Below are 13,128 nucleotides of genomic sequence, written 5' to 3'. Positions count from 1 at the left end.
TTTGATTATCCAAGTCCCGCGACAAAAATCGACGTTGATCAAGAGAAAGCGGACCTTTCCTAGTTGACTACTAGTATCGGGAAAGGTGCGCGCGAACCATCGGCAAATCGAAAGAACCGCAAATGGCTGAGTGAAATTTTTCAACGAAAGTCGTTCGATGGATATCGAATACCAGGATCGCGGTAGACACCGGAGGCGATACACAGAGATTGACAAACGTAGTACGAGAGCACGCACGCCGATCTAAAGACGACAGTCCGGGTTGAACGTCCACGTGTGTTGACAACGACGTTGCACCTGTTCGAAGCAGGTTAGCCTGGCGTCGAAAAAACCAGCCTGCACGTTGCTCGAACTGCATTGCTGTGCGAGGGAAATCGATGAATGAAAGCGACCCTGCTCTAACATTTATCCGAGCTAGTTGGCTAACAAAGTGGAGATTGGGCAACTCGCGCTGCAAGTCTGTGCGCCAGGTTTTGCAATTTTATTTCTCCCCTTTTCCGATAGACGCTCGATAATTACTTCGACTGTAATTGACGATGGTACTGGCGTGAGAGGATCGAGAGAAAGTTGGGAAATGTCGTTGACGGAATCTGAGAGGAAGTAATTAGATAACGCTAGCGTGTTACTCGTTTGACGTGGTTGGATAATTAATCTGGTGTAACTTTAAGTAAGTGAAATTTGTTTCGCTTGTGTTCTTGGTGGAAATCTGTGTTGAAATTGCTGTAGCTGGTCTTGGTACTTGAAATTTGACTACTCAATTAAGAATTACGCTCGGAGAACGTCAGTCTGTTGAGCTAACTCGACGAAACGGGGAGGAATCGTAAAAGGGACGGGGAATCTGTTCGAGTGTTGCAGACACAAGAAACCGAGCACTAACGACATTTTAAAGAGGGGGCCATGTGTATCGGTTCGAATGCTTTCGCGCGATGCGCCATTAATTCTTATCTTGCAACGCTTAATGCGTTTTGAGAGACGTCACCGTCGGTTTAAGGAAAAAACAGGGGACCATTAACATCCTCGAAAAACTGGCGGGAAAAAACAAACGGAGGCGTGACTGTGTTTTCAAGCCACGTATCAAGAACGCGACGATCGTAAACAAATACAGGAAGAATGTCGGAAATGTCGAAATTTGCATTCTTCAGGTAAAAAACAAACGTGCACGATCGTGCATATTTTTCTCTGTTGATACAACATACGCTTAATAAATTAAAAATACATTCCAGCTTTCCTGAGGATAAAAGAAATTAAACCGTGCGATCAGCGAAGAAAATGGCGTGCGTATAAAGTCCAGATGTATCGCAGTGAAAATCTTTTGGAATTCTGAAATAATTCTAAAGAAATTCATTTAACAAATTCATGAATTTGATTTACACCGAAACAAATGGAAACTTCACGAGCACCCTGTGTACGTTACGTCGATTGTACGGTTTAGCATACTTTTCGTAGATCATTCAACTCGATGTTGGACGGCGTATCCTCCCTTTCCATGCCACTGTCTTCCTCCTCCTCCTTCGCCGCTTCTTCAACTTCGACCTTTGCCACCGCCTCGTCCTTCTTCTCGCGGACGAGCGGCGTCGGCGTCCCGGACGCGTCCTGACGAACTTTTATCCACTTCAACATTTTCTTCCGCGATGTCTCTCGACCGTTGGAACTGGCTACGAGGGTCTACGTTTCATTTTACCAGTCGCTCCTCGCGATCGTTCAAAGTCTACTCGCGTCTCATCCTCGAGCAGTCGGTTCTCCGACATCAGCTGCACTCGATCGAACCTTCAGTAAATTCATTGAAGTTGCTAGCATTATCTTTTCACAATGCTCAGCCCATCAAACGGAACACGATCATCTTCGTTTCATTTCGCAGACACTTTCGTTTATTACTCGATCATTCTCAGATCGCTTTTTCCAAAATACAATAACACAGAAACACCTTCGACTTCCTTGAAACTTGATAATGGATTCCACTTGTGTTTGAAGATCGCTCCTCCTCGAGTGAAAACAACACCGAAGAAACTTGGCAACGCTCTCTTTCCAAATATTGTTCCTCGAGTACACGACGCAGCGCGCGCACGAGCTCACCAAAGTTCACGAAGTTCAAGTACAAGTGGAAACGCAGCCAACTCTAAATCGCGTTTGGAAATCGAGATAAGCGCGGCGTACGAGGCGAGCGACATGTCCGTCCGACAGGTCCCGAGCAAATACAAATTCTCACTCTGCCGGACTCCGTTCTCTGATCCTCTCTCGCAGAGAGATAGCTCTGTTTGCCCTGTCTACACGCTGCATTCGTTAGCCCGCTCTCTCTCCACGACTGCATTTGCCACGCGGAAGACCCTTTTGCCTTTTGTGCTCCCCGTCGATCGACCCTTTTTTTCACCCTGGCGCTGATAACGCCTGGTAATTCTCTCTATTTGAAGTGCACCTTTCCTCTAATATTGATTCAAACTGATACGGATCGTTCCTCCAGGAAAATTTAGAACACTGGAAATGCGTAATGAAATAAGTTCCATCTAAATTCTAATTACACCCTCCGCTCTCTGAATACGTGGTCCTAATTTCAACAAATTCACGTCTCTTCGTTCGAATATTCAATTCATTTAATCATCCAACTATCCAATTGTTCCGATTACGCAGGCGCGAGGATATTCAGGAAACACGCAAAGGTCAAAGTTTTCCGCGTATCCGAACGTCCTGCTTGTTGGATCTCATTAAACTAGCACAGAAAGACGTTCCACGTGACGTTCGAGGCGATTAATCAATCGAACGTACGAATCACGCTATTGATTATCGACGTCCGCGTTAGAAGCTGCACGATGCCGCAAGTGTCGCTGCTTTCACGAGGAGTGTGGGGAGGCTCAGGATAAAGGGACGCGCGTCCACGGGAAACAGGTGGCCGGGTTCTGAAAGAGAGGGCCCGGCAGATGATCGTCCGCGAATACTCGAAGGCGGATTCGTATCCAGCAATTGCATGCCGGATGTACCCGGGGAGAACCCGTTGGCAGACGAGTCGTAGACTCGATTAAAAACATAAACTCGTTTGGCAAGTGAAGTCACCGATTCGATCTACGACGCCGGCGATCTTTCGCGCGGGCTGAACAAACGCCGTGGGGCCCTCTACGCCGCCATCGTCGGCGCTAGGAACGCCGGGGCGAAATGTATTCCGACTTGCACAATGGCCCACGGAACGTTAGCCGGAGAACTAGCTACGGCGCGTTCAATTATTTCAGAATTAATTACGTTATTTTCTATTGAATGCGCGAGCGTTGATGTATCGGGTTGATTGTAGTCATGAGGTGTTTAGTATACTCTTCCTCAATCAGTTTGCAAGCCTCTCTTCCGGGCGTTAACGACTCGTTGCATCTCTCCCTCGACTCGTCCGTTCCACTTCGCCGTGCCACGTGCTACGCTCCGCGGCTGACACGGTTTCCTTCAAATTCTGGGGATCGACTCTGGACCAGACGATCGAAAACACTCGAGATCTTCGGACAATTTATCCTTCCAACTGTTCCAGTTCGTCGATCACCTTTGAGATCGTGCGTATTTCTGATTAAACTGTTGTAAATTACTTTCTAAGCACGCGTCAGCGTTTAATTTTGTTTCGAGTCGCGCGAAGACGGATCCGTGAAACGTGGGATTTCAAAGGCGACCGTTTCGATCTCACTACCAGCTCGCTCCACTATACCAGTTTTACTCTAAACAACGTAAAACCAGTTATATAGGCGATAACCATCGAGCAGCTCGAGCAAGAAGTCTCCTACTTTCCTTCACTCTCTTCCTGCCGCAGCAAAACCGCTGGCACCGCCGAGATGCGCCCAAGCCAGCTCACGTGGACATCGTCGGACCATAATCAACGGTAACCAGTTTCTTCACCGACGTCCATAAACATCCCTCCTCGCTAGCGGAGAGATCGATGTATCATCTGCATCAACTTCTCCCATTTCCTGGCTAACCTTTTTCAGGCGCCATCAACTTCTTCGACGTTTCACCTTTATCGCCTATCGCGATAGAACCGAGCTCCCGACATCACGGCTGATCACCTCGAACCCCTTCTAGTCGATGTTCCGCGCAAACAATATGGAATAAACTCCTCGATGGAGCAAGGGTTGGGCTCTGAAACTCGCAGCAAGATTCTCTATCACTTCACTTTTATCGTCCACGATCGATTCTCAACGTTAACCGCGTCGATTCTGCGGTCTGTACGATTTTTCACTTGCGCAGGGTGCGCTTGAAAATCGAGAAAATTGTTCGGAATCGAAGGAGAAGTTCCATCCGTCCACTAGAATCGAATTGAACTCGTAAACACTAACGTCGACTGCTCCAACCCTCGCCGATTCGACGTCTCGCGCACTTGGTATTGCTGTGTATCGTTCGATCGAGCAAGAGTTGGCTCTGAAACCCGGAAAATCGCCTCGAAGCCAGGCGGAGAGGTTCGACAGCGTCGCGGGACGTGGAGAACGAACACGAGACTACCTGCACGCGGCGTCGTACGCTCGTACCTGAAGGCAGCGGCTCGTACTGTGCTGGAGAACAACCCCCACCCTTCGTTCCGTCTCTCTTCCTCTTCTTTCTCGCCACGCTGGCCCCCTTCTTTCCCCTACCGCCGCCACAGGCCCTCCATAGATCCGAGAAGCCAATGACGTCACCTGGTTAGCTGTCCTACGTTCACCAACCTGGTCGAACCCAGGAACGTATTCCTCAGGCTCTTCCACGACCTCTTTTCTTCGGTCTCGTTGCCTTCTCGAGAGTTAGCTGGCTTGGCGTTTAAAAAAATTCGAACGGAAAACGAAAATTTATGGTAGTATTTAAAATCCAGTCTGCTTAGGAACCTTCGAATGTGCATAGCAACCTGTATGTTTGCGACGAACCGTGTTTCAAGATAGCTTAGGGCCAGAAAATGTGTTTGGGAAGGGGCGTGGGAGCAGGTGGTGTTGGGAGGATTGAATTAGGGGATAAGTGGTGTACAATGCAAACTGAAGCAAAACTTTGAAGACAAAGCATAAATTTGATAAAATAATTCACGCTTTTAGTGCTGGCAATCACTAGTCGTTGAAATAAAAATTTTCTAGCAAAAAATAGGAAATAATAGAGAACAAATGGTTACAGATTTAACATTTCCTGTCACTTTTTTTGCGAACGTGTAACATGTACATAATTGTCCACATTAAACCAGAAGAATTACATCACGGGAGAAAGCCTTAATCACAGAGGCGGTGTTATCAACGCACATAAAATACGCTGACACAGTTCCTTATCTATCAAGCGTAACTTACACGTGCAAAGAGCAAATAACTCCAGCTCTCGAGACATTAAATATTATGCTTACGAAACAACTACTACCACGTACCCTAAAAGAAGAATAAAAAAACCTTCCAATATCAAACCCACAAAAACACATAATAATTATGAATAACAAAACCATCCTACTATTATCAATTCCATCATCAAATTTTTATCCCCAACCACAAACCTTCGATCACAATTAATGCGAAACAAACAGTACGACACAGTTGGCATAAGAAAAGGCAACACGTACGATTTATCTAAAGCTGATGATTTCGAATTACTAGCCGTCTGAAAAGTCTCAACAGCCACCCTTTAGAGGTAACGTAAATTGTACATCGCGTCCACCTCTGAATAACCATGCAGATGAGGATCGCGCAAAAAAAGTTGGCTGCTTCCCACAGTTATGTCAGCCAGCCCGTTGCAGTGTAACGAGAGTCCGATTCGCGAGCCTCGCAGGCTCGACCACGCGTTGAAATCACTCCGCGTACGTCCCTGGGGTCCACCGCTCCTCTCGTAGAACTACGCCAGTCACGAGGAACGGTTCCGTGTGGTCGTCAAAGTGTACGTGAATCGTACGAGAATACGAGAGACCCGTACTACGAGTACTGGGACAAAGCCAGTTCCATATATCCATACCCTCCGCATCGAAGACACGGTTGGGTCCTGTACCACTAACACAAACGAGAGAGAGAGAGAGAGCTGCCACGAGAGTACACGAAAAAGCACGGAGGATGGAAAAAGTGGCCAGAGGCTACGCTCGGTTGTACCTGACTGATCTGTGTTCCGTGATGGAGGCGATATCCTGCGATTCCATCCGCTCATTCAAAGACCTTTCAGTATTTTAAATGTCAATTTTGAATATTTTTAAATGGTCCCATAGGTTGTTCGCGTATTCCTAAATTTTCTTCTTTTTCAACTTTCATTTTTTCAACGACTTAATGTCTTGATTTTTGCATATTGTCTAAGAATTTTAATTTTAGTGGAGGAACTCCACGTTGCAAGAACTTCTCTCGAAGTGTCCGGGTTCGAGGTTCATTGAGGAATTCGAGATGGAGTTTCTGCGAAATTCTGGCTTCCTCGTTCCGTTCGTTTCTCGGAACAGCCGTCTCAGTGGCGAAATGTAGACATTAAGAGGTGGAGTTCTCCGAAAGTCCAGGATCAATGAGAAGATTGCACGGTGACGAAAATAATTTCCAGGCGAGATTTAAAAACTTGTCCACGAACGGACGACGCGAGAGAGAAAGGTCCCGGGGACCCGATAAAAACCGTGATTTCCTGTGACGCTCCTACTGAATCTCCGACTTCGAAGCGTAGGAAGGTTCGATTCCATTTAAATATTCATGCGGCGATCGCTATTTGGGAAGAAGGAAATGCTACGAAGCCTACGCGTGTTAAGCGACTACTTGCGTTACACGTGCTCGCCCACGAACGCCGATTATCGAATAACAAACGCGCAGCGAACGGCTCTAGATAAGGAGTCTCTCATTGTGACGTATGAATCTGGAGTAATGGGCCGAGTAAATTAACTTGCGGGAAGTGAGGTGACACCCACGAGGATGTGGCGATAGTAAGTTGACGACAGCAATTATTCATAACTCCTCCATTAATACATAGTTGCACACAACTTTAAACTTCATCGTGCGGTGTCGAATAGACTCGAATAGAAGTATCGCACATTCCTAACTACACACAATCTGCTAAATAAAAAAATATTACATTAATAACGCTATAGTACAATAAATACTGATTTCTAAACAAATTAACCCAATCTTCATTCATAGTAGTATCAGAAGCAATTAGCTGCGTGTTCCTTTAAAAGATAGAAGATTTTCTCATCACCAAACGTTCATCATCAGCCGGAAAAATCAAAGGACCACTTAACCATGCACCATGAAAACGATGCCGTCGAAGTACCAACTGGAACGACGACAAAAACGAAAGTACACTGACGCGTCGACCGGGTTCCATATATTTGTACGAGAAAATGGAGTCGAGATTCTCTGGGACGCCAAGAAGGTGCAAGTTCAAGAGGGTCATTCGAGACGGCCGGAAACGACGGCGCACGGTGTTCATAACCGCGCGCGACCGCAGCATCGCCGCAAATCGTACTCCTGGCGGCGTGCAAAACGGGAACGAATTTCGTGCCCTCGTGTGGAACGTTCCTAGCCTGGTTATAACTGTTCACCTAGTCGACGCAAACAGCGAACGTCTCCGATAATGTCCCCTAATTGCCTAAATGACCGGCCATTATCTCGGCCCACGACGGACGTAACTGTATTTCGCGTACGAAAAATTAGATCCACGACCCTTAAGTGCGTGTCTCCTCGATAGCATCGGCGTAACGGGTCGCTCGTGTCTCTGTAATAACGAATGTCCATTACTATAATGCGAGCCTCGATCGTGTCCAGACCGCTCTATGATTGCATTTGCCTGATAAAGATGAAATGCGTCGAGTATCGTTAGACCAGCATTCGCTCGCATTAGGAACGTACGTAATAATTAAATCTCGAATCTGGAATCATTCGAAATACGAGTGACTCGAGCTTTCGCCAGAGAAAATTATCTTAGTTGAATGTATCGTGAAAACAAACAAGGATTTAATATAACTCGAGACTCGTTTACCGCAACAATGGCGTTTGCGGTTGAAGGGCTGGGGTGAAAGTGCGCGAGGTCCACGAGTCGTAAAGTCGAAGAGGCAACGCGGATGGCGTCCCGTCGAATGTCGCCGCGGTTCGTTTTAACCCTGAAGGTGTTTCGACCCCTCGAAATACGTTCCTGATGAATCACCACGAGCCATCTCGGCTCGAATTCTTGGTTGATACACGTATCCTTCCTCTGGTATGCGGGGATACTTCCTCTTCTCACAAGAAACTTTCATAGTTGACGCTTGCACACCGGAACGTGACAGGACTATCTGTCTTTTCAATTTTCTGACCTAGAATTGGTGGACGCCCCACGTGTCCTAGTGAATACTGAAATATTCATATTGTAGTCGTTGTAAAAAACTTACGAAGATTCGGATAGTTGTATTGGAAATATTTCGATGGCAAATATATATAAATGAAGAAAAGAGATAAATACGTTCACTGTTCAGACGTATAGTTCTGTTAGTTCTCCGTGCAACGCTATAAAGTCACCAACTATGCCTATGCATCGAACATCACGATGCCTGGATGAGGCAGGAAAATAACACTGTACGTCACTACACATGACACATCCGACAGCAAAGCTTAGTCTGCATCAAGTACAATTGCACTTGGCTAACGTAAGCATTACTGCTTTAAGAGACAACAGAGAAAATCTTACGTTTTCAATCCTTCTATCCGCGATACATTTTCAATCAATACATAAAACTTGAATAAATTGTAGAGTTGACATCCTCTAAAAAATTCCGTCAAATTTATCCTTTCGCGTTAACTGTTTCCACCGTCAGACCTACATTCTCGAACCCAATGATTAACCCTCGAGTTGCTATTTCTGTTCTCCAGCCTGTTTCTCTTCCTAATCCCCAAAACCCATCTCGAAGGGCTCTAAAAAAAAGAGAACCTTCGCGATACATAAAATTCTCTGTCTAACAAGTTACCCCCAGGGTTGACTCTGAAATCGCACGGGTCGTACTGGAGAATACACAGCGAAGAGAGAAAGAAACGAGCGAAGGGAACGCTGGTCTACGTGTTCCCGCGAACTTGGCTTGAAACACGGTACCCTTTGCCTGCGGCAATTAACTCTCGAGATTACTAATTAACCCCGTGAGAACAGCTGGGAGGATCCATCACGTATTCCGTGGGGTTTCTCCCGTCCCGGGTCCCGCGACGCGTCGCGACGCCTCGCTTCGTTTCGTTCCACGCATCGGACGAGACGTACGTGTTCCGAGAAGTCTTACTCGCCGAGCGTTTACTACAATGAACCAGCGAGGACGTAGAGGGGCCGTTTTCCGTTCCCGTCGACCAATCGCGGAACACGCGAGAAACGCGTTTCACGCCGGAGAAAGGTGCGAGGGCCCGTTACGATCGTCGCCACCATCGAAGTTCAATTGCACGGGCCTTGCATCAACGCTTTTCCATTGCGTAAAAAAATCCTACGGTCGAGGGTACTCAACGGTTGGTTAAGAAACGCGTGATTTTTCGCGTGGCCGTGAAAAGAAGAACTGTTAGGCACGGTATAATGTAAATTAATTAGAAGACGAGTGTTCCGATGGTAAAATGTGTCGAAGATATATATTAACAATATGTTTCACGTATGCACGTGCCATGAAATGTAAGATTGTTACTCTAGAAATAAAGTAGGATGAAGGATAATTGTAAGAAATAATTACGTCTGTTTCAAGATTAACCATTTCAAAGATACGATACACTCAAACGATAAAAATAACATTACAATTAGTAGGCAATTCCAACGCCATTAAACTTTCCTTACTGTTTCACGACACATATTAAAATTGCACTTAGAAGAACCAATTTGCTAATTTCATTTTTAGTTTAACGAATAAACTAGTTTCATCGTTGGAAGTACTGCACGTGCAACTCTTGAATCAAAAAAACGATCTTTTACATAACTCAAAAATTTCCTCGTTAATTTGCCATTGTATAAATATAATTCTCCTCCTCGGACCATTTATCCATTTTAAGGTCGACGAGATAACGCATCATCCCTGATCAACAAACAAAAATTCCTCCACAAACCACCAAATATATTACACCTCGAACAATAGTCATATTTCTCAGGAAACAACGATTTTCCAGCGCAAACAAGAACCCACCCTTGAACGACAACTCGAAGAGGTGCCCCTTTCCCTTCAGATTAGATTACTCACGGAGCTGTAACACGAAGTGAACGCGCTAGCTTGGTAACCGTAAGGCAATCCTTACACCTCTCGAGCGTCTCGAGTGGTTCGGTCTTATGCACCTTTATCTCGAGCGTCCCTCTTCCTCTGGCTCGACGTTTTCATTATCGTCGTGGGAGCCGCGGCGTCGCATGATCGAAATCGCACCGTGCGACACACGGAGTGTACGCGACCGACTGCGACAACCCACTCAAGGCTGTCCGCTTTTGTTGGCGAGCTCATCGATACGTAAAGATGTCAAGGCGGTTTTTAACGAAACCCAGATCTGCCTGAAGCTCTCGGTGTCGTAGCTCCGGCCCTACTAAGAATATTGATCGCTTCAAAGGGACCATTGATTGGGGTTGCTTGATTTCCACATTGCTCGGACGAGAAATGTTTTCTTTTGGTACTTTATACGATCAGAATGAAGAGAACCTTAATTCGATGTCTTCTGATGACATCGTACCAAGTCGAGTTTAAATTTCGAATAGAAAGTATATCCTGAGTTTTTTTTCTAGACCAGAAGGGTAATTTTTAGGGGTTACTTTGAACATTTCTTACGCGAATAGAAGCATATAAAGAAATATGTGTGAAAAGTTTGTTTGGTAAACTACATCGTTTATAAATTTCCTAAGAATGGGCAATCTACGTTAAAGGATGATTTCATCCGAGTATTTAAAAGAAATTCACGCGTTCTCACGAATCTCGATCATGACAAAACGCAGCATCGTTTGGTTGCACGTAGAATCGAACCAAGCAAGGAGAACCCGTTCAGAGGTATTCCTCTTTTTTCATCGACAATTTGTCCGCTTCGTCACGTGCTGCAGAAAATAATATTTAGTGACGTGGCAGCCGACTTTCGGTTCTTAATGAGGTTCCCCGTACTTTTTCTCGATTTTCTTTTTTACGAAGGGATCCATCCAGCTTACCTTGAGGGCGCAGAAGATGCAGGATTCCCGCATGCAGGCATGTCCAGAGAGTTCCCTGAAGCTCCGCCGGAAGATGTCGAGGTGCCATAACACCTGAAACGCGAGAAAATGAATGTTTAAAAGCCGCGTAAAATCAACACCCGCGGCGGGAGCAAAATAACGCGAACTTCCGGTGCACGTTGCGCGCGAAGTTTCCAACTTTTCGAAACGTCGAAGATTCATAGCGTTCTGCATCATCGTGGGATATCGCGAGCAAGAGAACACCGTAAACTTTCTTCTCTGCGTTGAAACTTCCCTCTACTAAATTGACAACAAAAAATACTGTTCCCTCGGCAATTTTACAGTATTTTTCTCTACCTCCATACTTACGGTTATTTGGTAATTATCCAACGCGTTGTCTTCGTTCGAAGTTCACCGTTCCCGCGAACATTTCTTTCCAACGGCGCGTCCCAATTTCGGTATGGTAATTAATAATAAATCTCTGGGAAGACTGCGCGCGATGGATTAGCGGAAAAAATGGCACGACCGTGGGTGTACGCGTAATACGAGGAGGTATGGAAATGCGACGTAACACGGAGCAAGCGCGATAGTGGCCCACCGTATCGTGAGCGCATTAATATTCCGAGGAAAAGTAAATCACAATTTCCGCGGCCGTGTCCTGTCGCATAGCGGAACATTATTATCGCCTTTCCGGCCTGCCTGGCCAAATATCCGGTCTACCCCTACGGAATCGTACAGCGACGCCGTGCCAACCTAACTAACAATGAGTGCTGAACGGATCGTAATAACATAACGTTACGCCATGGCTATTTTTTACAATAGTACGAACGACGATGTGCGATTACGATAAATCACGCGAACGTAATATCGAATTCCACCGGTGGATGCGAGAAGGATTTCAAAATGGTGAGAATGTCGTTGTTAGACGGTCGATGTTTAAAAAATAGATTCGATCGTTCACGATTTGTCGATAGAAAGTGCGATATACTTATTGTGGAACGATAACTGTGATTAATCTAACGTTATTAGATATCTGGATGTTTTTTCGACGAACAATGTGTTGATCGAGTGAAAAAAGAAAAACGCGGAGAGTTGATCGTAGCTCTCGAGCAATTACGTTAATTGGTGAATTCGAGATCGCGATATAGCGGATATTGTGTGATACGGTGGATTTAATTAGCTGGTATTTCTTTATCTGAGAGGAGAAACAGGGGAGTGGAACGCGACGACCAATCGACCTCTTTTGTGGGTCGCGGTTACTTCGAGGCATATCGGAAGTTAACTTGATACGAAGTTCGTTCGCACGATATGAGAACAGATAGAATTCGATTAGAGAAGGCTCGCTAGGAATTGGCCGTTTTTTCGTAAACGTTAATCAACTTTTTTTCCGTGAGCTTCTTAACGCTTCGATTGAGACGTCCGCACCTGCTTGGTGGAGCGTAGAAATGGCTGAACGTACGTTTCCAACCCCCTTATGAATATTCATTCGCTTGGGAACGAATTAATGAGTTTCTGATATTACAATTCCCTGCTCTTTCGACCGAAACAATTAATCCGTCTCTCAAAATGCTTTCTAATTTAATCTTGTTTTCATTCAATTTAAAGCGTTTCATAAAGTACACATTCAGCGGTTCCATTTCGAAAAGAATTCTGCGAGCAGCGAATATAATAAAAATCGTCGAGTTTTCGTACCAAGAACAATCGCATCGACATTGTATTCACGAACGATCTGACCGCAATATGGCGAATCCACTGAATCGTCCCATTCATCCGCCATATTACCGGACCGGTGGCGTTCTCTTTTTTCCCTCGTGCGTTATCGTAAAAAGAAGATCCAGGCGTGTACATATACGCGGGAAAGTGTTTTCATTCAACGGACGTGTTTTGAAAGGCTCGTGGGATCCAACAGGTGAACAGGGTCCTTCTTGCACCAGAAGCGTATCGATACGGTCCTCGCATAAAGGTAATAGCGCGAAGCGTTAAGTTATTATCGTTTAATCGGGAATAATTCGTCGGGAAGACCAAAGGCTACTGTGAACGTGTCATTTTACGAATGACAACGACATCGATCGCACCTCGATACATATTAATCGACATCCGATG

The 13,128-nt window shown here is 45.5% G+C and overlaps 1 protein-coding gene across 4 annotated transcripts in view; it reads right to left on the bottom strand.

The window, feature by feature from the left end:
- The window catches only part of Ec (ubiquitin specific peptidase echinus), an 86,088-nt gene that overhangs the window by 15,771 nt on the left and 57,189 nt on the right, over nucleotides 1-13,128 (bottom strand). For 3 of the 4 annotated variants that reach the window (XM_076910379.1, XM_076910380.1, XM_076910383.1), the window contains one exon: nucleotides 11,026-11,118. In XM_076910379.1, coding sequence (XP_076766494.1) covers nucleotides 11,026-11,118 — 93 coding nt within the window. Of the gene's footprint in view, nucleotides 1-1,437; nucleotides 1,773-11,025; nucleotides 11,119-13,128 lie in introns of those variants that run through there. The other variant, XM_076910382.1, reaches the window with a different exon arrangement.

Source organism: Xylocopa sonorina, chromosome 2 (genome assembly GCF_050948175.1).
Source record: "Xylocopa sonorina isolate GNS202 chromosome 2, iyXylSono1_principal, whole genome shotgun sequence".
NCBI classification, from domain to species: domain Eukaryota; kingdom Metazoa; phylum Arthropoda; class Insecta; order Hymenoptera; family Apidae; genus Xylocopa; species Xylocopa sonorina.
Note: the sequence above shows the minus strand (reverse complement) of the source record. Positions and strands in the feature narration are given on the sequence as shown.